This window comes from Antennarius striatus, chromosome 15, assembly GCF_040054535.1.
Source record: "Antennarius striatus isolate MH-2024 chromosome 15, ASM4005453v1, whole genome shotgun sequence".
In the NCBI taxonomy this organism is placed as follows: Eukaryota; Metazoa; Chordata; class Actinopteri; order Lophiiformes; family Antennariidae; genus Antennarius; species Antennarius striatus.
In genome coordinates, this window is record NC_090790.1 from 9,462,086 (window position 1) to 9,487,303 (window position 25,218).

Below are 25,218 nucleotides of genomic sequence, written 5' to 3' on the forward strand. Positions count from 1 at the left end.
AAAGTTGTTAGTCAATCAAAAGTTTTCACCGTTGTCAGAGACATCAAGAAGTCATGTATTTCATTTTTGGCAGCCTGTACGAACGTTTAATATGTTTGTTTCTGTGTAGGAGTGTAGGCCACAAGCTATCAGACTTAGATCAGAGCATTACTGAACAGAGCTGTCTGCTGTTCTGAACATATGTGCCGTCGAGTGTCAAAAGTGATCGATGTGCACCTTCAAGTTCCCATGCAAAGGCAGAGACGGAAGTCAGCAAGCATCCAGTATGATCAAACTTTTTTTCTAAATGATCTGTTGTATTCACTGTTAGATGTGCAGTTAAGCCAATGAATAACACATAGCTTTGTGAAAATGCTAAGATGAAAACTAAGCACATGGCAACTAATTATTTTTGCACAGATATTGTCAATATTATGAATAAATGTTGTATGTCAGTTTAGTATATGTTGTGTTACTGTTGTGTATGTCTGTTAGTTTAGTGTATGTTTTGTGGTATGTCCTGTCCTGTGTTGTCAGTGTTCTTTTTTTCTCTCCTGGTGTTAATCCAGTATTTATTTATTATGTATGTCTGAGCAATGGATATGTGCAAATTCCTCTGGGATTAATAAAGTTTCTATTCATCTATCTGTCTGTCTGTCTGTCTGCCTGCCTGTCTGTCTGTCCTTCCGTCCCTCCCGCCATCCATACATGTAGGTGACTTCAAAGATTAATTTCTATAACATTTTGATATGAGCTACACTGTAAATGTCATCTATGTAGTGCACAATGAAGATATAAACAACATTTATTCATTTACTCACATTTACAGCTACCGTATTGTGCACTTCACCACACAGATATGTACAGCAATACAAATGTTTTATTTTCTGTGGTGCTGTATCTGTGAGATTGCACTAAAGGCTGCTGCTGGAAGACGTAATTTATTTGCTGCAGTGTAGGATTTACGTTACTTACAGACATGCAATTAAAACTATTTGTTCATTGTGAGTTGTCTCTTCACTCAGAGAACAATGGAGTTTAACCACAACTTTTTTGTAAAAATAAGCAAAGTCCGAGCAAGATTTCTTTTTTATGAAGGTTTGTTTTTTAATTGTTGTAATATTCAAACTTCCTTAAACCAACACAGGAAACTCTAATAGCGTTCTCCATGAATTAACTCTCAGTTTATTTAAAGTAAAACTGAATCTGCTTCATTGAAAATAAAACACCAAAAACTCACATGTTGTGTGCAAAATCTCAAGTCAGATGAATATTTTCTACTTGATCTTTTTACTTCGATCAATTTCTGTACTCTCTTATGATTTTTTTCCCCTTATCAGTATCCAATACCTTTTTAACATTTTCTCAATTTGTGAATATGACTTGGTGAGTAAGCATCAGTACAGGTTCACAACCTGAGCAAAACCAAATTTCTACCATGTTTACCTGATCTTTTCCTTTCTTTTCTTTTCTTTTCTTTTCTTTTCTTTTCTTTTCATTATTGCTGGTCCTGATGTTGATGAACATTCTGCTGGTTATGACTATACTAAAGTGTTTTAGATAAAGCCCCAGACTATAACAATGAAGCTGTAGATTTAATGTTTGAATCAATATTCATGAAACCATAAGTGCTGTAAGAAACTTCAATATGGGTTCTGACAATTTTAACGTCTTTATTTAAATGGTTTTATCCAGGCAAGTTCTGCTTTTTCCACGTTATTTTGTCTCATGACATTCTAATTGTTGGTGCTTCTGTTTCAAGGTATTGCTGACCATCATGTTCAAAATAGCTTGGAGTCAGTATCGATTTAATTGTTTTCATTTATGACATGAAGCTGGAAAGAAATGCTGAGAGTTAAGAAAGTTTAGAAATTTCGTAGGAGTCTGAGGACTACACTGCCAGCTAGAAACGATAAATCAGCAGTGAAGTGCTGCCTCACCAAATTGCTTCAATGAAATTTTATAGGGTGCTCCAAGGCATTTGATTTTTTTTTTTTGAGAGACCTACATCGATGACAAAAATTAAAACAAGTCTTTTATTCCTCTATCCATATACTCCTTGCTACATGCTAAATGTTTTTTGCTTTTATTTTGGAAAACCAACATTACATAGCTCTAAGCAATCTGAAATCCATGATTGGATTAAATCCAATTATATGAACTCAATTCAATTAAATTCTCAAAGTGGAAACTCTGTATTAACCAGATTACTGACAATTAAAAAAGGCCAAGCAACGACTCACCGTGAAACAACATATATAATTATCACAGCGATTGGGAAAAGTTGCACCGGCGTGAAGAGGTGCTCGGCTCGACTTTGACTGAACTGACCTCAGACTAGGCATGTCAAGTTTCATGTGGCTGGTTCCTGAAGTTGAGGCACATCATCATCAGTCAATCAGCTCCTTGCGGTCAAAATTGTTTAACTTAATTTTGGATGGAGGAAAGAGAATTTAATCTCGTTACTTTATTTGAACAGCTGCGTCTGCATGATAAATGACTGCTGCTAAACTGACAGCTTGACAACGCTGCTAACCTTTTCCTTTGCTCCGCTCTCATTCGCTGTCAATCTCTGTCTTACATTCACTCAACCACACACTGGGTACACACATCTTTTGTTTCCACCTAAGCAACGTTGCAGCAGCAAATTATATCGAATAATAATATCACCCCCCTACCAAAAAAAAAACTGAAAAGCTGACAGTTTCATAACTGTGAGCTTTGGTAAAGAGTCCTTTCTTTGGAAGCAACACATCTTGTGGACTGGATTATTTTCAGACCATTGCAGATTTGCATGCCTCAAATTGGCTGGTTTCAATGTCAACCCATGTCATCGCAAAGGTTGAAGGGTTTGAAAGTTGCGCTGCATAAATTAAACCTGTCAGACAATCTGTACATCTCTACATAATCTCTGATAATATAATCTCTGATAAAAATGTGTAGGAACATGTATGGAGGCAGTCAGTTTGTGACGCATATAAAGTGATAAAAGTGATGTTGGATCATACGATGATGTATCACACATTTTCACTTTGCTAATACCATATGTTATATAATTATAGAGAACAAAGCTAATAGTGCCTGTGTCTAAAATGACAGCACTGAGCTGAACTGAATGAAGCTTCATCACGTACACATATAAATTGTGTGTCACTGTGAGTGAAGGCAGTGACAACTCAGAAATAGACTGAAACCTAAGGACGAATGAATAGTGTATAAAGATCACATACTGTATGTTCAAATGTCTAATGATCAAAGGGGCTAGTGTACCTCTTTATGTTGTGATGAATTTTTTTTTCAAGAAGTGAAACAGACTATGTGATTGCTCTGAATATAAATACCACACAGACATTACTGCATAATCCTGAATGATGGATGTGAGGATGTGAGCCGTCCTTGTGCCGCTAGAGGATAATGTAAATGGAAGAATTAACAGAATTAACCTCCTCCTCTGCCACAAGCACCTCAATAAGCACCTCAAAGCATTCTTTCCCTGCATATTCCCATCAGCTGTTGTCATGAGTCACCATAAAAAGCGATTTATCACAAGGTTCATTCTTACGCAACATTTGAAAGTGAGTATGCGGAGGGTTCGGTATAATGCTGACCAGTTTGTGGACAATTCAAGGAGGACAGTAAATCTATGAAGGGATTGCCTTAAATTGAGCATAAGTACTGTTTTTAATCTGTTTTTTGACAAATTATTGTGGACATGTAGAGTTAATGCTTGACTATGGATTCAAACATTTTTTTCTCTGACTTTTATTCTTCTGTTGTTACTTTGCAAATCATAAGCAGTTTCAAATCCCAGTAATTACGTTTGGTCTGGTTAGGGGGGTCATGTTAGCCTGCTTCAGAACTGATGGAATGTAGTCAGGATATTTACTCAAGTATAAACTTCATAAACAAATATCTGCATGAACAAAGATTTTGGAAGAGGAAGAAGTCTGTTTGCAGCCAATACATTTCAGTGTGCTTTGGTTGCATGCAGGTAAACAGTTTGTGAGCTTTAGAAGCAGAACAAATTGACCAAAATACGATTTTGCAATCTGTCAGCTTTTGTATGGCAGCAATTTAACGTTAAATTAGGTTTTTTTTAAAATTATCTGCATACATATGTATTTGTTTGTTGAAATGTATCGTTTCTCAACTCAAACTCCTTGGTGCATCTAAAGTTGCTATCATAATCTGGATAATTACTGCATTGAAAATGAATTTCTTTTTTAAATGGATAAATGCCATATATGACAATCTATACAAGAACAATATGGAGAGTTGGTTTCAGACTGTAAGCAATTGAATACTCCTCATTTCCCTGTCAAACAGTGAACACACACGCACGCACGCACACACACACACACACACACACACACACACACACACACACACACACACACACACACACACACATGCACGCACACACACAAGCATTTTAAATTTGGCCCATTGAGTGACCCATAGGCTGCAGTGACGTCATTTCCTACCTGCTCCACTAGTCAAAAGTCGGGTGACTGACAACAGAGATTAACGCGACACAGGAGAGCGAGGCAAGCCCACTCGGACCTTTGGGCAGAAAGTTTATTTATAAAAAGAACAAAGACGGGACTATCATCAAAAACACAGTGATTCTGCGCTGCCAATCTGCGCTGTAGACGCCTCCGTCAGTCTGCCCCAGGGCAGCTGTGGCTTCACACGTAGCTTACCATCAGCAAGTATGAATGATGAGTGAATGAATAATGGATCCGATGTAAAGCGTCTTTGAGTGTCCAGAAAAGCGCTATATGAATCCAAACATTATTATTATTATTATTATTATTATTATTATTATTATTATTATTATTATTATTATTATTATTATTATTATTATTATTATTATTATTATTATTATTATTATTATTATTATTTGTAGCTTTCGTAAAAGAGAATTTTCATATCACCGAAGCAGCTCCAGCCTAACGTATCATTTAAATGCAAAACATGTCAACGACACAGAGTTGAACACTAGCTTACCCTTTTAAAAGAAATACCAGTTGGCATCTTGCTATTGATGTTGCCTTATTTAGAGGCATGTTATACTATTCATTTTGAATTGCTGTATTGAGTCAGCTGTAGTATTCATTTTGAGTGAGAGTCTGCTTATGTGCCTATTTGAGACTCAGCCTTATTTTATTTCTGAATTTTATTTAACTATATTCGTATTGCATTTTTGAGAAATGCACCTGGCCAAATTGGTTTGCTGATGTGCTTGGCCTTTTTTCTTTTGAATTTCATTTATAAAGCACACTTAACCTATAAAAATGTGGATTTCAAATCTTCTCTTCTTGGTGCATTCTATTGATTAGTCATGCACTACAATTTTGTAATGTCCTAGAATTCAAATTCTTTATTTGGGGGCCTTTAGCAGGTATGAGATTAAAATGTGATTTATTACATTCATTAATTAAAAATCATGTAATTAATTAGATTATTTTTTTAATTGCCTGACAGCACTAATTATATTATATTATATTACTTTTTTTTTTTGTCTAAAAACCCTGCTCTGCAAACCAGACCTCAAATAATTTCATGCTAAAATCAAAATGTTTCCAGCTTGCAGTTCCTGAGGATTTCCTCATGCTTTAAATAATTTTGGTGTATTTACATAAAAAATTAGAGGTGTAGATAAGTGATTGGACAAAGATGTTCATTTGCCATTTTTGGACTTTGGGTAATTTTTTTTCAAACTTGAGAATCAACAGGAATTTTGAAGAAAACGAATAATTATACTGCAGCATTAAACAGTTATTTATTCCATTCCAACCAACTACAAAAATAAACAGCTGAACCGTAGCAGCATGTATTATCATTACACACCTTCTACCTTGGTACTACTTACATGTTTTGGGTGGGTTTAGCACACTCACATAAATTCACAAAATTATTTCACTTAAGTATCATTTTGTTATTGAATATTTTATTAATATTTGACACAATTAACAATCTGAAATCTTCATCATTGCTCTGGAGGAGCCTTGCTGTCATCATTTATGTCTCGAAGAGAAATCGAATTATTTAGGTCAGATTGACAGTTTGAATGATCAAATGCTGCTATGTGACTCAAAGACAATTAATGCACAAATATCTCCATACACAACAACTCACTCCTCACCATGGCGAGTGGTACGATACCACCTTGGTCCTGCGGTGCCAAACGGATCAGAGTCAGCACCTCACCAGTCAAGGTGCGTGTGAGAGGATATTCCACTTGCCATGTCACCTCTCGTCTGCCCTGAACAACCATCAGCCCATTCACCTCCAGGTCCACCTGCAGCACCCGTTGGTATCCCATCGCCTCCACTCTGCAAGGTGAGACAGCAAGATGTGTGTCAGTAGTCGATTTAGATAAAAGTGGAGGGCAAGAAATGGGGAAGAAAGGAGAGGCAAAGAAAGATAGGTTGGAATAGAAAGGATAACAAGATAGAAATAATGTGAGTCAGATGGGAGTAGTGGAAAAATAGATTAGGTAAAGGAAGGACGACAGGAGAAAAAGGGTGAATAATGTCAGCACACTGACAGTGGGAAAATGTTTGAAGGGAAGGGAGCAGAATAAAGTGAGTCAAAGCGAGCCAGCCAGAAAATAAGGAAAAATAAAAAGAAAGGGGAAAAAAAAGGAAGAACAGGTTGAAGATGGTGGAAAGATGGAGAAAGAGGGAAAGCAGAGTGGAAATTGGGTCTTTTTATCCATTATAAGGTCAGCTTGATGTTGCCGAACTGAATATAAGAGTGATGAGAATTAGCTGCAGATCAAAATGCAAAGAAGCCAAAATTAAAAACATTTGATGTTGTGTGACATGACATGCAGATGTATACTATATTTACCTAAAATACAAGTATCTCTCATCTCACAACCTGTTGTGAAACTAATCACGCCAGTATTGAAATTCTCACATCCACATAGAACTATGGTGTTGGCACAAAAAAGCAATTTATTTTTCCTCTATGCAATATGGAGCTTCTGTTTCAGAGATTGCCAAGGCCAAGCAAATAATTTTCTCACAGCTGATGGAAATGCAAACAAAGCAGAAAAAACAATGAATGCAAAATAAAATCCAGCTAACTTGTTTGGTTTGCTGAGTCCCTAAGTTTGATCAAGCTTTGTCACATCTAAAACCTGATGTAACACATCAACCACACACAGATGTACATCATCTTGTAATATAAAATTCTTATTTGGGTCTCTGGAATTGGCCACCCTACAAGAACATAGGAAACACTTAAAGATTCAATAGAAGTACGTATCTAAGGCTATGGAACAAAGAGCTTTTAATGTATGGTCTTTTAATTTCTATTACAAGCAGAGTGTTTGTTGTTTGTCTCGCAATTAAAGCAATGCTGGAGAAAGTCCAAATTAAAGAGGAGGAGGTGAGTGTGTGTGTGTGTGTGTGTGTGTGTGTCTGTGTGTGTGTGTGTGTGTGTGTGTGTGTGTGTGTGTGTGTGTGTGTGTGTGTGTGTGTGTGTGTGTGTGTGTGTGTGTATTTGTGTATAGGGGGGGTAAGATCCAAGGTTTTCCTTGAACATATTTTGGCCAAAGCCTGCATTTAATGCTCCCCCAAATCCCCCTCATGTGTACCCACTTCAGACGCTAGCCTCACTTCAAAGTGTCGATTTAAGGATTCACTCTGGTAGAAAAGTGCAAAAAGGAGTTTTGGAAACTGAAAATCAGTGTGGATGAAAACAGCTTGGATAGCAGTTCTGGTATGGGCAGGAAGGCGATGGTAAAGGGTTCCCTTTCTGTTTACTTAATGTCTTTCTGAACACCAGGCCCATATTTTCCAGTAAAGGGTAAAAGTGGTAAGAATTACATGTAATTATTGTCAACAAATTTTATGAGATGCAAAATGTATTCAAGCAACAAATGCAACATGATCTTTTGTTCTATATTTCAGCACCTTTTGTATGAGACATAGGAACAAACTTACATATAATGAAGTTTTAATATTTAAACTATATAAATAATTATAAAGTGTATTCGTCCGTTAGTTTGTCCGTCCGTTGTCCGACCCTCAGTCCACCAAATATCTTTGCAACCGTTGCAGATAGAAAAATGAAACAAAAACAAAAAAAAACATTACTTGGGCAGCAAAGGGGATGAAAATGAGATGATGACCTTGAGAAAACTAGGTCAAGGTCAAATTTTAACTCTTGTACACTCAGGAACTGGATAAGATTGAAAGACAAGGGAGAAGACCAGTGTAGGACCATAGATCAAAGCTAGTGCTTTGATCAATGACAGCAAATCAGAGCACTAGCTTAGATCTTTGACCTATACAAGTAGGTCACTGTAAAATTTTGAATTCAGGGGTGTCACGGGATGTTGCAGTCTCTGACTGCATTGGCTCTTTTTCTGTATTGTCTCCGACTACATTTATTCTAATTAAGTTTTATTTATAGAGTGCCAGATCATAACATATGATTATCTCATGGACCAGACATAGACCTGCTCTTAATCTACATGAGCATTTACTTTGATGACAGAGAAAAGGAAAAACCTCGATTTATCAGACAGAAACCTTGAGCAGAACCAAAGACATAGTGGGTTGACATATGCCTTGACTGGTTGAGTGGAGAGAGAGAGAGAAAGAGAGAGAGAGACAGAGAGACAATGACATAGAGCCTGCGGGGGGGTGGGGGTGGGTTGCAGGCAACAGGAACATGATGCATATTAATCAATGCAATTGTTCACATTAGGAAGAGGACGCTGCTGATGATTTAAGTGATTAGAGAAATTTTATACCGGACATAATGAAACAACAGATGCTAATGCTAGCAGTGATGATAGCAGTTGGGCCGATGGTGTGCAGAGAGGAGCGAATCCAGGTTCTGCCGCTACCAACCAACTACAGGGAAGAAGGGAAGTTGTGCTTTACTCTATGCTGCACTCTATACTTCTACGAATTGTTGGAAATGCCAATCTTAAAATATATGGCTGCAGGGTGTAATCATCAGTAACTAGCCCATCCATTGTCCCCATTTCCTTTTCAAATAGTCTTTTTGTTAGAAAAGTGCTATGAAGCTGTGTTTGGGAGTCCTGCATTTGCCGAATACATGCTGGGCTCATAGGTGGAGACTTACTTATGAAACCCAATCAACGCTGAATCATTTGTGTTGCTAACAGTCATGCTTTGAAAGGCACTTCTTTTTCACTCTTTATGCAATCTGTCTGTTTGTGATTGTTGTGACAAAAGCACTACAGTATATTCTAAAAATTTAAATTATTAAAAACATAAGGAATCGATGTGAGAAAAATGTTTTTTGTGAGTTTTACTAAATTAACAGAAAGTATTTCTGCAGAAAGATCAAATGCATGGACAGTGTCTCACCACAAGAGAAGATGGATCAGCGTTAATAACAGTGTCTTCTCTAAAGCTATTTGATATGATATGCAACAGAAAAAAGAACAGACATCCTGGAGCCCATAGTATGGGCAAGAACACGGGGTTAATGTCAAGGTTTCATGATACATCATTCAGTTATAATAAAAGTAGTAATAAAAATGACCTCTCAATCGTTCAACCTCTGCCTCACCTGTAGTACTCTGTTCCTGTCAATAGAGGGCAGATCACTCTCTCCTACCCTCAACCCCTCATCTAGGATGTCTTTGAGATGATAAATTTCAGCAGCCCACCAGCTGGAGAGGTCAGTCTGCTTCCCCATGTCTAAAGGAGACCATACCTGGTAGCTTTTACCTCAGACAGATTACAGTTTAATACAAAAGACAAAACATAGAGCGAAAATAGGGTCAAAAGGGCTGCAATCAAGTGAAAATGTCCACAGGAATCTCAAAACTGACTGTGCTCAAAAAGCCAACAGTGACAGCGTACATGCTGGTATTGTCATTTGTTGCACAGAAACAAGGTGGAGAATCTGTCATGTCACTTTCAGGAAGCTTTTGAGGTATCTCCATTTGGCAGGGCTATTGTTGGGTGCTAAACCCCAAACAAAACAAGGTAAAAGAACTCACCCGGAGAAAAATAATATACTCTCAAATTTGTAAGATTTCATATAAAGGTGCTCTAAGTAGCGCAAGAACCAATATCAGCGAAAAAAAAATGACATGAAAGAAATTTTGTCAGCTTGAAAATAAAAGTGGAGCACAGGAACACAAAGGCCCCGGTAAACACGCAGCCATGTTCTCCTCTTTTCACTCTTAACACTTGTGTGGATGTGTGGCTTTGACAAAGGTATTGAAAGAGAAGTCTGCTGTCTCTTTCGGATCCCGAGGGGGTTCCTTTCATGCGCGGCGGTGATTTGGTTAGCACTGACAACAATGATACATCAAAGACCTGAATCTATTTTAATGCAGTGAGACGACAGCGAGTCCAACAATAGGAGAGGGAGTGAGACATTTAGAGAGTTTGTGTGCTGTGTGTGTTTGAAGACCGTGGGATTTCCTTCATGTCCAACTTTCTTTCATAAATACTACAAAGATATATTTGGGTAATTGCAGAAATTCCTGGAAAACGTGCAATTTTTATGTGCTTTTTCATTTTTTGTAGCCTGTTATGCTCAGCTGCTGTCAATCACAATTTCTGTATGCTGTTTCTTTTGTAATGACTTGTAAGTCTGAACAATTTTTGTCACTTCAGATTTAGTTTGTATTTTGATAACTGTATATTAAATATCCCAAAATAGTGAAAAAAAATCACATCAAAAGTTTCCTAAAGTGCAAAATGGCAACTTCAAATTCTTGTTTTAATTACAAAAAAAACAAACAAACAAAAAAAACCAAGCCCACAAATATTCTACTTATAAACACAGACAATATAAATTGTTCACATAAAATCTATATGACGTGGTGAATGTTTGACATTTTGGCTTCAAAAATTATTTTCGGGAATGATTCATACTTGCAATGAACATTATGAGACCACAAAAAAATTAAAAGCTGGAGAACTTGTATCCTGAATCCACGGCTGTGTACTCTATAATTGAATTCTGACCTCTGAGCCAGCAGTAATTCAACAAAGAAAATGCGAGAGTGGGTGGGATGAGTGTCTCCTGCTGGTGATCTATCCGTAACATCCATCTCAGTCTTTGATTTCTTTCTCTGCCAAATCGTCCTTTTCATGTCTTAGAGTTGTTCTTTAATAGCAATTATTTCAGGGATTAGACAATAAGTAAGAACATAATTCCTGCACATTATCAGTTTCTTAGTTTTCTGACAATGCTTCATCTGTAATCTGCCAATATTAAAGAGCATTACAAGGAATGAGTAATCATAAACACTTATTTGGTTTGTGATGAGCAACACCAAACAGTATTGTATTGTGGTTAGTTATTCATTTTCGAATCTGTAAAATGAAACTGATCATGTTTTATTTCTGTAATATCTTTGTGTTTTAAACAAATAAAACATACATAGTCTGTTCGTGTATTTTAATAGCTGCTCCAAATCTAAATTTAGGTAGGCATCACTTTGGTCTTAGTATAGACAGAAATATGGTTTCAGTGCTGTCCGTTTCTCTCAAAAATGAACTCATCATTATTCTGAAAAACATGTGATTCTTCAACAGCTAAAGATGTAGAGCTTTGAAGAACTTACTGTTTCTATGTGTGGTGACACAAAAGATTTGCTCTTCCCCAGATGTTTTAATTATTTGGAGTTGACTTACTCTCCAGATGTGCAGCTGACTATTTTTTTCAGCTTGGTGTCTCCATGGCTCTCCATATGAAAATTCGATTTGATTGTAATTGGTTCGAAGGCCTCGGGGGAAATCAGACAACATCTCCGAAGAATGAAGTCTAGTGTGAACAGGAGCTCCACGCTTGGTAGACACCACTCATAAAGGTCACTGCAAATTAATGCTGGAGACCACCTTTTGACTCGTGCAGCAGAAGATAACCAGAGAGAAAGAGAGAGAGAGCGATTTTGATTTTTTTAAAATTTTTAAAATCACATTTATTCACAATAGCCAAATTACAAGATAATCAGGTTGACACAAAAACCAAAAGAGAGATAGAGAGGGAGAGAGAGAGAGAATCAAGGTCAGTAGAATATTATGATTAATAAATTGAGCTCTAGTACCGCATAAGTTATATATATATATATATATATATATATATATATATATATATATATATATAGATATATATAGATATATATAGATATATATATAGATATATATATAGATATATATATATATAGATATATATATATAGATATATATATACAGTGTGCGTGAGTGTGTGTGTGTGTGTGTGTGTGTGTGTGTGTGTGTGTGTGTGTGTGTGTGTGTGTGTGTGTGTGTGTGTGTGTGTGTGCATGCACCTACAAGAGAATCCATCCTCCTAAACTAATATCTACCTTTTCTTCCACATTTTAGATGATGCTAATGAAATCCCGTTGAAACAAACATAACAGGCCCCTAATTCTCTTGCCTTGTTCTGACACTGAAGAGCAGACCTGAGATGCAACTGATGGTAATAATTGGGAGAAGGTTGTTACAGAAGAGTTACTCAGCAACAGGGGCACTGGAAGGCCCCATGGGGCTTTGGTGGGTTGATGAGCAGGAAAGGGGTGACAGAGCGAGGCAAATGTAACAAAAAGGAGGGCATGGAATAAAATAAAAAGTGCAAAAATAACTTGAAATTATGTGTGAGTGATGATGGTTTATTCATCGTGAAACGTCTAAATTCTTCCCCAGAGACAGCTCGGTGATCCACGTCACAGATGTTAGTAAAAAAATGCACAGTGCTCATAAAACACTCCTAACCTTGTGCTGTCAGGAGGGACCTGTGGCTTTTCCATCCAGGAACTGATGTGTTTATGGAGCGATAAACATTGACATCTGACAGACAGATAATGAAAGAGATCATAAAATGGATCCATGTCAAGAGGCAGATGAAACGTAAAATAACCAATTTATGTATGCTGGAGATTTCCCCCAGGATCTATCAGAGCGGCGACGTCAGCCCTGTTCCCGTCAGTACAGATTACTTTGCATTTGCAGGATGCCTGCAGAGTGCTAAATGTGTGAGGGTGAGAATGAGTCGAAGGACTACATTTCTTTCCCCCAAATGACATTTTTTTTAATAACCCCCCTCTTTTTTCTGTTGCTGCTGCATCTTCCCTCTCTCTTCTGCCTACTGATCTGTTTTGTTTATTTGAGCCATATTTCCTTATATAGCTCTCAAACAGTGTGTGAAATGAGAGGATCCAGACTTCCTCATGAAACAGATGTGGCTCCTTGCATCAACCAATCAAAATGCAGCGCTGCCATTCTGCCACCATATTGGAACAAAAATCCAATCGACGACTAAAAAGCTGGCAGGAAAACAGATATCTAGGAGACAATTGAGGAAGTGAACACCCTTCAAAAACAACTCTTCAAGGAATTCATCTTTCAAGAGTCTAGGTCAGATTATGACTCAAAACGACATAAGGGTGTGAGTTCTTGTGTATTAATCATATAAAATACATATCATCCATTATAGTTAAATGTGAAATTGGTATTTAAAATAGAAGCATTGCACTTTCCCATGAGTTTTCAAAAGCAGGTTTCCATTGATAAATAAAATAAAATAAATAATTAAATAAATAAATAAATCAAAATAAATTATGTTTCTGAAATGCCCTGCTTATCATTTGGCAACGGGATGCCTGAAAATGTATGCAAATTGATCTCAGAAGAAAAAAAAATATCAAGGGGAACGTTTCCGCTCTCTCGTCAAAATGAGGACTTGAAGAAAAGACAAAATCCTTATCCCTCAAAATGGTGAAGCTTTTCACAAACAACCTTGTAAATACAAAATAATAAAATAAATAAAAACAAAATAATGGAGTCCATATTGAACTCACATTGAATGAATGCCTTCAGAGCTAATGTAAAACATTGGAAAGTAAAATGCTCCTTGCCAACACGTTTAATTTGCTTCACCAGAACTCTTTACTGCAGTAAATTTGGGCATAATTAACATTTTTGTCCATTCTGTATGGAAGCGCGTTGGTTTCAGTTGGGTTGGGACTCCACTGTGATACATCAGGAGCCACTGTTTGCTTGTTTTCAGAAGATAATTTCAACAATGCTCAAGGAAATCATGTTGCGGTTCCTGCTGCAGGTAAAATCATTTAATTTCTGATCAATATTTCAAACTCTATTAAATAAACTGGTTAAACCAATTGCCTCCTGCATCTATGTTCTCCCTCAGATTAATTGGTCCATTCTTTACATTCATCTTTTGTGTTTTATTGCAAGACAAATTTTGCTTTGTGCACTTAACCTGTACAGTATTCTCAAAATGTTGTCCAATACTGATATCACCTTTCATGGCCCTCATCTCATCATAAGGATGCAAGAGGTTAACATTAAAATCGGCAATGTAAACAGTTTTCCTACCAGACAGACTCGAACACAGTTTGACATGTTGCAGTACTTTGGTTGACTTCAGGTGCAGTTTATTCAGATGGGACGCACTCACTCTGTCTCTCCTCTCTCCATACATATACTGTATATGTGTGTGTGTGTGTGTGTGTGTGTGTGTGTGTGTGTGTGTGTGTGTGTGTGTGTGTGTGTGTGTGTGTGTGTGTGTGTGTCGGTTTTGACCAGTCGCTCCCATTGTCTGATATTGATCTGACAGCTACTTCTCGTACGACAGCTTAAATGGTATCTGCTACATCTTAATGAAACCCACAGGGACGTGACAAAGCAGTGCTATTTGCGGTTAAAAAATACATCCCTTATGATGGGAAGTGTGAACTCAAGGTCGTCCTGTCTGTTCTCTAACTTATTAAGCTCTGACTGTTCCCTCAGCAGCTCGGAGTTTCTGTTCAGTCAGTGAGAATCACAAACTACTTCTACCCCTTGCAACCTTAACTGTCTGCCTCAATACTTTATCTTCCCACTGTGCTCAACCCACCCAAAAAGTTCGTCTTCAGCTGCAGCCTCTCTTATGCACATGTAATGTACAGGATGAATTCACAGTCATGGCACACTGATTTGCTGAAACAATGAGACATTTGAAAGGAAAAATGTTTGCTTTTTACCTTGGTGTAAGAGAGTCAGGATACTGCAAAATGAGATTAAATAATTATTGAGTTTGAGTGATGACAAAATTAAACTTCAAGAAACTATTTTCTTTTGATCTCTCTAGACATAATTTCTCGAATGAATTAATTTTTCACCCCGCCAGCTGCCTAACACCACTCTTACCTTTTTTAATAATCGTCCATTACGTCCGCTCAATGCAGAGTAGCGAGTTATGAGCCATGCTTAAGCCAACAAGTAGAATGCAACATGACTGTGCAGACACTGTCTTCTATCCCATTATTGATTTCTGGGAGCTCCAGGAATGTCAGTGAAACTCTCAAGAGGGCTGTGGTGCTCATCCTCTTATTCTGGACAATAAGATCAACTCAGTGTGACTGGCTAATCTCCCCTTTGGAGATTAAACTCTCCAAACTGCACACATGACACTGTCACCTATTATACACACAAACTATATACACATAGATGACAAGGCATTAGATAAAGATGTCGTTTTTAATATTTGCCTCTCTGTTGCTGTCGGATCTCTTTACTTATGTTGCGATATCATCACACTCGCTGAAGTTTCTTTCATTTTTGTATCTTTTCATCACTCTTTGCTTTTGGCTTTCCACTCCCTCCGCCTACTTCAGCTCTTCTTCTCAATATGCCACAGCTTTGTTGGAACAAAGGAAATTTGTCCACATGCTTCCCTGAATTTTCCTCTTCTGCTATCAATGGGACTTCAGCACTTGATTCCATTGTTACATATACGGAGACAGACAAGAAGACATTTTAAACCTCTTCACACTACAAATATCCGTGTGTACCGTGGAGGCCATGTATTTTAAACAAAGCTTTAAATGCTCTTCTCCTGCCCTTATGTAGACATCACATAACCCACATCAATGTCACGACCACACAGAAGAGCAAAGGACGAGTCACATTCCCTGACACTCCCCCAAAGCAAGCGAAAATGGCACAAATAACGGAATCAGGGTGCATGAAACGTCTTGAAAGATTCCAGCCAAGCTGGTGGGCCTAAATAAATATATCATCACTCTTTATACAACCAGACCACTTGAAATGAACACTACTCAATCAGCAGTAGTGATCTGAAGCAAGAAATAATATTATGAATAAGAATTTTTAAAAAAGTAGCAAACACAGCACAGTGGTATATCTTTATTGTGTGTTTCAGGGCTGTGTACTGCACAGCAATTCCACACAATAACAAACGGTGTCTGTGGTTCTGAAAAAACAGCTGAGATTGTCACAAATATCAAGGTCAATAATTTTAATATTGTTTTACTACCATAGTATTACTGAGATGAAACACGGGGTGTTATGACCTGGCTCTACATCCATTACAAAAAGTGGGACATATAGATAGGAGACAAATTTATTGAAAGAGAAACTTTGCAACAGAATGACAACGGTGACAGAAAGCAGAACACAGAGTGCAGAACTTGACACAAGCCTGAAGCAGGGTTTAAAGTGCAGCCATCTTCCCTTCTTCATAAAGAGTTCTTTGGTGCATTGGTGAAGTATAAAAGTTCATTTCAGTTCCAATACACTTCCCTTTCTTGTCTCCTCCCTTCTGTGATGGCCTTCTGATAACACCACCAATGGAAGGAAGTATGCTAGCTAAGAGCTCTCGTGGGTTAAAGAATACACCAACTAGGGCAACCTGCCAATGATTAGCTAAAAAGAATGAAAATCAATACCATCAACCTCAATTGCTTCAACAGCAAAGACAACAGTTGCAATTCTAAAGACACTTAAAGCTGGTTGGATAAAAACTTCATATGAGCAGCACAGGTAATAAGACATCTGAGGAGAAAGTAGCAATGCAATAATGCTTAGATTGATAGGGACACATTTTACGAATGCCTGTTGCAGTAAGATATACTGTATATTAAATTACAAAATTATAATAGAATTATTCTGACAGTCTCTAAACCATCAGAGAAGGCTTTGCTAGTCCTGAAAGCCAGCCACTACAGTATAACGTACAGCTTTTCTTATGTGTGTTGAATGGATAAACCGCTTTCAGGCATACCCTAGGAGACTTAACTAGATAGAACTCCACAATAAAGCTGGTGTTAACTTTAACAAAGAATGAAATGATCCCTTTGAAGGTCCTGCACCTTTTTTTCCATTTTGATAGTACAGAAAGTCACTATAAGCTCCTTGGATCATTTTGCATTAGAAACAACAATGATTGCTTTTGTAGAAGGTCCTCTTCTTGCTAACTCTTTTATTCTGCTGTACAAACGTAGGATTTCCAACACATTCCTGAAGTGTAAAATGACCATGGTCACAGACATTATTGAATTGTTGTCCTGAAATCTTGACAGCAATCTTGAAATATTTGCTTGAAATGATTGCTGAACATTATGCATCTATTGCGACCATTCATCAGTGACAAGATTTCAGTTTAATTTGTTGCAGCTCAGCACTCAACACTGCAAACCCAATTTCTGTTTTGAAGTGAAATGTGGTGAGTGTTGCTGTAAACTCAAAACACATTCTATGACCATGTATTATATACAAGTCCAATTACACAGGAGCACACAATGTGGGACAAATTTATTAATAAGCTTAATAATTGATATGACTATGCAACGATGATGTTAATAAATCATTGCTTGTTGCATGGTAATTCACTGATCCCTCTAGTGATCATGTAAATGAAGTGGTTGTGGAGACTGGTGCTCCTATCATTTTCATTAATGACAGTTTTAATCAACAGCAAGTACAGAGAGAATGTTACTGATTACTGTTACTGTAGTTTAAAATGATATTTATGTGTCACTTTCATTTTTCACTGTTTTCTGTATCTACAAATTAATACTGCTATACAGTAAGTCTAAGAAAAGGTTAACGCAATGCAACAAACTTACTGCATAACAAAACAACCCTTTCAATTAGATTACATTCCTTTTTTTTTTGTTCTACTGTTTTTTTTTAACCGAAGAATATTCTTAGCTGTCCTTGCCACTTGTTTTCTGTCAAGCAGCGTTCCCTCTCTGCAGGGATTATTTCTTATATCCAGGCTTTTAAAGTTTGTGTTTTTTTTTTTTTATATGAAAACTGCCATGAATAAATAAAAAACTTGCTATAGTTGTCGAGATACCACACAGAGTTAAAAGAGCTCCTTGTTTGAAGACATCAATCATTCCATTTGGAATATTTTTTCAGCAGATTTGTTATGTTTGCATTACAAATTGTAGTGCCTCACAGCCATTGCTCTGGAACATAAATTGTTTTTAGCTTCCCTTAAGGCGTTTGCTAGTTAAGCTATAATGAGGTCTTAATCCCGCTTCTGTTTTCAGCACTTATATCATTTTACTGTGGTTTATTTCATGAAGCCGATAGGTTGTCATTAGTTTTTTATGCCTTTCCCTCTGTTCTAATGTTTGGCTATTATTGACAGTTTAAATCTACCTGGCTGGTTTCCCTCGGTGTTCTTTCTTAAACCTAATTTGTAAATCTTTTACGGAAACCTTTCAATATGACTAACTTGTAGAGTGCACGTGTGACTGCTTGATTTGGTTTGTCTCTTTAAAATATGACAGAATCCTGTTGAAATTTTCATGCATATCCTATGCAGTGTATACAGTATATTTGAATGCAAGAATAAGCTAAACTTTGCTACCTTATGTAATTACAGCTTCATTAGTGAAATCCTGAATGTTTTCTGGCCAATGAATCCCTTTGTCACTTTCTCCTCCCTCATACTCGCAAGTATAAATGAATATAAAAACAAGCAAGATTCACACATGGATGTGCCTACCGTGACAAACAAACTGTTCCCTCATTCACTTTATAGAACAGGTATGTGTGGACAAGGTTAATAAGAATTCTAACCCCACCATGACTCCTTGCTGGCCTGAACCCTTGCTTCAGCTCCCCTGCCTCATTAATCTGTCAAGTAAACAGAACCCTCTCCTCCTCACCCACCGGATGACAGTGGGATTTCATGAGTGGTAGAGGCACACAGGACCTTGTTTTCTGCCATCCTTTACATTTCTCTTCATGTGGTTTTAAACACAACAGTTGGACCAATAAACCTTGACTTAGAGGATAATTCATATAATACTTGTCAAGATGAAACAAATAATTGACTGACAAGCAGCTAATTTGATTATGGAAAATTATCCAAAATAATTGCAGATTACAAATTAATTTTACATCAAATTTGACATTTTAACTGGTTTCCTAGTTAAACAGAGTGCAAACTAAATTTTTGATCACAAAATGAACACAATTGTCTTGTCTTTAGCTGCTTACCCATGCTGGGAGGGTTACGCATCTGCTGGAGCCTCTATCAGCCTCACATGGGTGAGAGGTGAGCTACACCCTGGATGAGACACCGGGTCATTGTAGGGCTGCTGTCTCAAGGTTTCCAAGTAAAATAAATTAAATACTTCTTAGCGATGTGAAATGGAGGATATTTTGCTTGGAAAATTTCCTGACTTCAAATTTCATAATTTACTGTGTTTCTTTTGATAAGTTCTTGCAGCACCTGGAGTATAAAGTACAGCTCAAACAGAGGTCTAAAGCATTAACAGGGAAAATTATATACCTGTAGATGGTTTATTAGAAGATGAGGTAGATTAGAGACTTTCAACCAATGATCCCAAGGACAGGATTCCTGCCTTATCAAACACCACCAGGCTCCATGGTCTATCTCCAGTTTGTCTATAGGCGAATCCCCACCAACTCTGAGTGTGTGATAAGCATGAGATTGAGGAACTCCAGAGCATTTTTGAGAACAAGCTTTACTTTAAATTATGCACTGAAAGAAAAATGTAGCTTTTTAAAATATTAATTTATCATTATTTTGTCCTATCAATTTCTATAAGATTTCATGTACCCACATGTTTGCCTACTTTACCTGGATTATGAAGAGCTGAGGTCTGGATCTGGATTCTCTCCCAAAGGGCTCAATCAAGGATGCTTCACTTCGCAGTAAGTTAAACCAGTTAAATTATAACATGCAGGTCAAGGATATGAATCCACAGTAAATATCTAATTACTGTCTAGAGCTGTTAAGGGAGAAGGTGAGATGGAAGAAGAGGCAGAACGTATCTTTGAGTAGGAGGATGTGGTACAAATCATTCTCAAGAGATTAAATTAATTATGGCTCATTAGTGGCATCACATCCGTTTTGATTTCCATTAATGAAGACAGGTTCAAGGAAAAAAAGATGAGCTTTTTTTTGGTGAGACTCAGGAGTGTATTTCCTCTATAGACACTTCATGGTTGCATAAATCAGTAAAAGGCCCACTAACACACAGAACTGAAATGCCACTCATGCAAATTACATTACAAATGGTCGATATTGTGGATCCATCTAACGACCACACTGCTGCCTGCCTTAGACTGTTGGAGTAATCATTTTTTATATAGGGGAGGCAGAAAGACATGAGCATCTGCATTAGTGACCTTCGTGACAAACACAAGAACATAAGAAAAATGTTTACAAAACATAGTCAAAACATATTTCAATTCAAATTATAAGCTTATTGTAGACATGGTGAGCCAATGGAAGAAAACACCATTTCATAATCATACAAATTTGACCACCTGCCAAGGTAATTGCTTTGCCTTCTTCAACCATTCAAGGACATGAAGAAAAAAGGAACACACACACATAAATGCATCTTCCTCTTATCACTTATTTTCATGTCTTTCTGCCATAAATATGTGGTTTAAATATTTATATTTAATCTAATACAGTGTACTTTTTAACAAAAACTAATTATAAATAAGAATGGCCACTGTATTCAAAGCCAAATCTAATCATGTATTTGTTGATCACTCACATACAGTGCACCCTTGCGCATTCATGCATCAACACTAGTAACTTCACCTCTTCGGGGATTTTTGGTAGGCAGTCACGTGATACCGTACGTGCATCCTACTGGCTGATGGCATCCGGAAATGCGCTCCGTTCCGTCAGTCTCGGACTTACATGAGACACAACAGTGCTTTAAACAGTCAATAAGAGTGTGGGAAAAGTTAATACAGATAGAAAGTGGTTTAATATCAGTATGGGGAGGGATCATTACTTATTACCGTAAGTAATAAGATAAATAGTTTGTTACTCTATCGCGGGATTCATTAATTGAGTGTGGTTCCTGGAACGATTTAACCCCGAGGAACGAGGGCGCCTTGTACACAAATAGGGTCGTATGTGTAAATATTTAGGGAGAGTGTTGGCAGAGTTTATTAGCACCCATGTATCTCGCTGATGCATGGAGAGTTACTTCATTGGATGCAGATTGCATTGAAGGGTCCTTTAATTTAACTCAAGTTGTAAATGCAGCTTCACTTGTCCTTATGGCCCAGCCATTGATTGTATGTATTCATTTGGTTTCTAAGTAAAGCAAGGTCCATTCAGAGAAAACGGCACAAGACCCTCTGACCTCTCCCCTCAAACTAGAACGGACTAAATATCGAACTTCTTTCTCTTTCAATCTTCTCTCACCATTGTCTTGTCAATTTCTTTGGCTTCTAATGACTCTCCAGCAGGGAGTAAAGCTGCCTTATAGACACATATTCACTAACCCAAACAATTTACATGGTCTCACAGTTCATGAGGTGCAGCCAAATGTCAACACCGAATGAACAAACCATCTTTTATTCAAATCAGCCATTGTCTATGCATTTATGCCTAAACTGTACTTCTGTAGGTTAATTTTACATACAGAATTTTTGCAATTTCCTGAGCAGCTAATGTATAAAATATAATCATTATATTCACTGAAGGATGACATTATTCCACATCATAATACATTTATATGTGAATGAGAAATTTCCTACTATTTTCTAATGACAGGATTTCCATAAGGGAAGCCACATAATAATTCTCTTGCATTTCATATGAAGGGGGAAGAAAGTATGACAGCCTGTCATTGAAATGGAAGGAAAAAGTGATGAGAGCAGGGGAAGATTGCACCCATACAAGTCCTGCGGCTATTATCACCATATCATGAACAATGAATCAAAATGGGTTAAAATGTACATGCTGTTTCAATGCCACTTAGACATACATAATGAGATCATGGATATGGCACAGCCTTCATATGAGGCACAAAATGAGTTGTTCACACTCCCGGGGCCCCAAATAACCTATGTGTGATTGAACATGACATACGATAGGAGGACCAGGGATGTATTTGGTGATCTGGTTCACATTCTGTTTGCCCAAGAACCCCGGTCATCTTGCCATATGGCAAATTTAACTTTATTTTCATTGCTTATTTAAAATAAAACTTAGTCTGGTGACTTCCCCTGAAAAGGGGAAAGGACTGAAAGCACTGAAAAGGACATTAAATTAAAATCATACAACACACAATAATAACAGACTACAAACAATATGAACACAGCATAAGTTACATAATGTACGTGAAAGAATTAGATTATATAGGTACACCAGCACCAGATTAACAGACAGAAATAGATGAGGTGAGGTGACATAGTTTTATAATTAAATATTGTCTATAGAAGTCATTTTAGCTGGTTTCTTGTTATGCTTTGGTCTGTTGGTTTTGTTTTAGTTTTTTGTTGACAGAGTTCAGTTTTACATACTTCTGCAAACAAAGATTTCAGAACAGTCACATTCTAATGCACACATACAGAAGCTTGAGCTTTTGTGAAACCCTGCAAAGAAATTCTGTATTCAAGGATTATGTATGATTTCAGAAGTACCGCTAATACAGACACACATAGCTAAACATATGTGATACTCTATTCTAAATCCATAACATGGAGAGAGGCAACAATGCAACCTGGCTGATGTGCATTTTGAATCTATACACCAACCTCACACTGCATACTGTTACTCGCTGGGGGCTATGAGAAAACACTTTTTGCTCTGTCACTAGATGTGCATCTTTACTGGTTTGGGCATTATAGACAGAAGTTTTCTAGTAATGTCTTGGATGTAAAAAAGGTCGTTGGCGCAATGGGTAACACTGTCGCCACACAGCAAGGCGTTCCGGGTTCGAGTCCAGCTCTGTGTGGAGTTTGCATGTTCTCCCCGTGTCTGCGTGGGTTCTCTCCGGGTTCTCCGGCTTCCTCCCACCTCCAAAAACATGCACTTCAGGTTAATTGGCCGGTACCAAATTGAACGTAGGAATGAGTCTGTGTGTGTGTGTGTGTGTGTGTGTGTGTGTGTGTGTGTGTGTGTGTGTGTGTGTGTGTGTGTGTGTGTGTGTGTGTGTCTGTGTGTGTGTGTGTGTGTGTGTGTGTGTGTGTGTGTGTGTGTGTGTGTGTATGTGTGTGTGTGTGTTTGTCTGACTCTCTGTGTGGTTCCACGATGCACTGGCGCTGCACCTGGAGTGTCCCCCGCCTCATGCCCAAACCAGCTGGGAGAGGCTCCAGCTCCCCGCGACCCGTGACAGCGGATTAAGCGGTAAAGAATATTGATGGATGGATGGATGGATTTTGCTTTTTTCAGTTGTTTGTTTGTACTGAATCTTCATGAAAATAAAAACACAAAAGCTTCAAAATTTTCAGACATAATCAACATTGGTTTCAACCATTGAGGATAAAGAAAAGCAGCTAAAAATGAATAGAAAGAAGAAATTGAGAAAGGTCTATATGGTGAACTGGAAGGAAATCTTCATTACAGACACTAAGTGTAGTCAATTTAATCTGACAAATTTTTTCACAGGGCACCTACATGGGAATTGTGTGTTCTATTTCTCTCTGAGTCACTGCAGCATATGCAAATCAGTCGCAGGGTCTAAAACAAGCTTGGGGTTTGCATTCCCCTATTGATGCTTTGGTTTCTCTGAAAGACCCTCAGAGGCTCGTGTTACCTCCCTCAGCAGATGGCTGGGGCAAAAACGGAATGACAAGCATGGATTTCACTGATGCTTAAAACATGACTTCGACTGCTGCTGTGTGACAGTTTGGATCTTTAACCTATTTTAACACAAGATCTTACACATGGAATGCACAAAATACATGGAACTCTCAGATTAAATTAAAAAATCGAATTTCTGTGCATCATTTGTTTTTCATATGCTAACCCCAAAACGCATTTCCTACATTTGTAATGAAGGCAAAGATGATGAAATGTAAACATTATTGCAGACATTATTGCATGAAATATAATTCAATTCATCCTGGTGTCTTGCCCTGCTGTCACTCAGATATTAGACTATGGTGTTTTGGTTTCAGATAGCACCCGAAGCACTGTAGGCTATGTTGCAACAACTTTTCTCTCCACCCAGTGACATATAACATATGTAATGGATTTCTCTTCAGATGACAGATGATATGGATAATTGTGCAAGACTCACCAGGTGCAAAACCCCAATGTGAATTAGCTCTGTTTTTTTTAGATAACACCAGATTCTGAGGAACCTTTTGGCGAAGGATCGTTTTCCTTGTCTATGAACGATGGTCATCATGTATCCCCCAATTCTATATTATGTTGAACTGCTGTGTATGAACTGTACAACATGTATAAACCCCAGCTGCAACTGGCTTCTGATGAACGATAGGTGGAACTCAACAAAGAGTGAATCTTTTTGGGAGCCAATCCCAGAGTGGAGGTCCATGTGAAAACACAGTAGAGAGTAGAATGATCGATGCTCTTGGTCAACCCACTGCCTGGAACAGATCACTTTGATTACCACTTTGGTAGAACCTACTTAAGGCAACAATTCCATATGGACAAGAACTCTGCTTCCTTATTCTCCAGCTGAGGGATTGTTTGGGGAGAGTTTGCATGGACAGAGCCACATCACTGGCTGTAAAGGCAAAAGGGGTCCAGCTGAGGCATGCATATGCTGTCTGTCCTCCATATCAAATACATGCACTGGCTGCACGTGAAGGAGGTCTGTCTCAGTTATTGTGACATTTGCCACCATCATTCATAAAACTCACAAGAACATCCTTCTAGATCAGCTGGCCCATCCTGCTCTCTTCCTGGTTAAGGCCAAAGCCAATGCCCCAATATATTCAAGGGGTGGGCACATTCTGTATTACTTCAGACAGTTCAGATTTGTCAATTTGTCCCACTGCAGAGGCCCCACCACCATTCCCATGTGCTGTACCTAACATTAGAGTGCAGCAGAATGTTGAAGAGGACGGATGAGCTGTGACCATCCCAGAGAGGAATCTCAAGGCAGCGATCCTCATGGTGGATGGACCAAATTGTGAAATTGGAAACAAAACCTTGCTGAATATTAACATCAGAGTATTATATTGT

At 37.8% G+C, this 25,218-nt stretch overlaps 1 protein-coding gene across 1 annotated transcript in view; it reads right to left on the bottom strand.

Moving 5' to 3' along the window:
• si:dkey-112m2.1 (transmembrane protein 132C) overlaps positions 1-25,218 on the bottom strand; it is a 138,253-nt gene that overhangs the window by 27,050 nt on the left and 85,985 nt on the right. Inside the window, exon 5 of the mRNA XM_068335102.1 lies at positions 6,128-6,317. Coding sequence (XP_068191203.1) covers positions 6,128-6,317 — 190 coding nt within the window. The remainder of the gene's footprint in view (positions 1-6,127; positions 6,318-25,218) is intronic.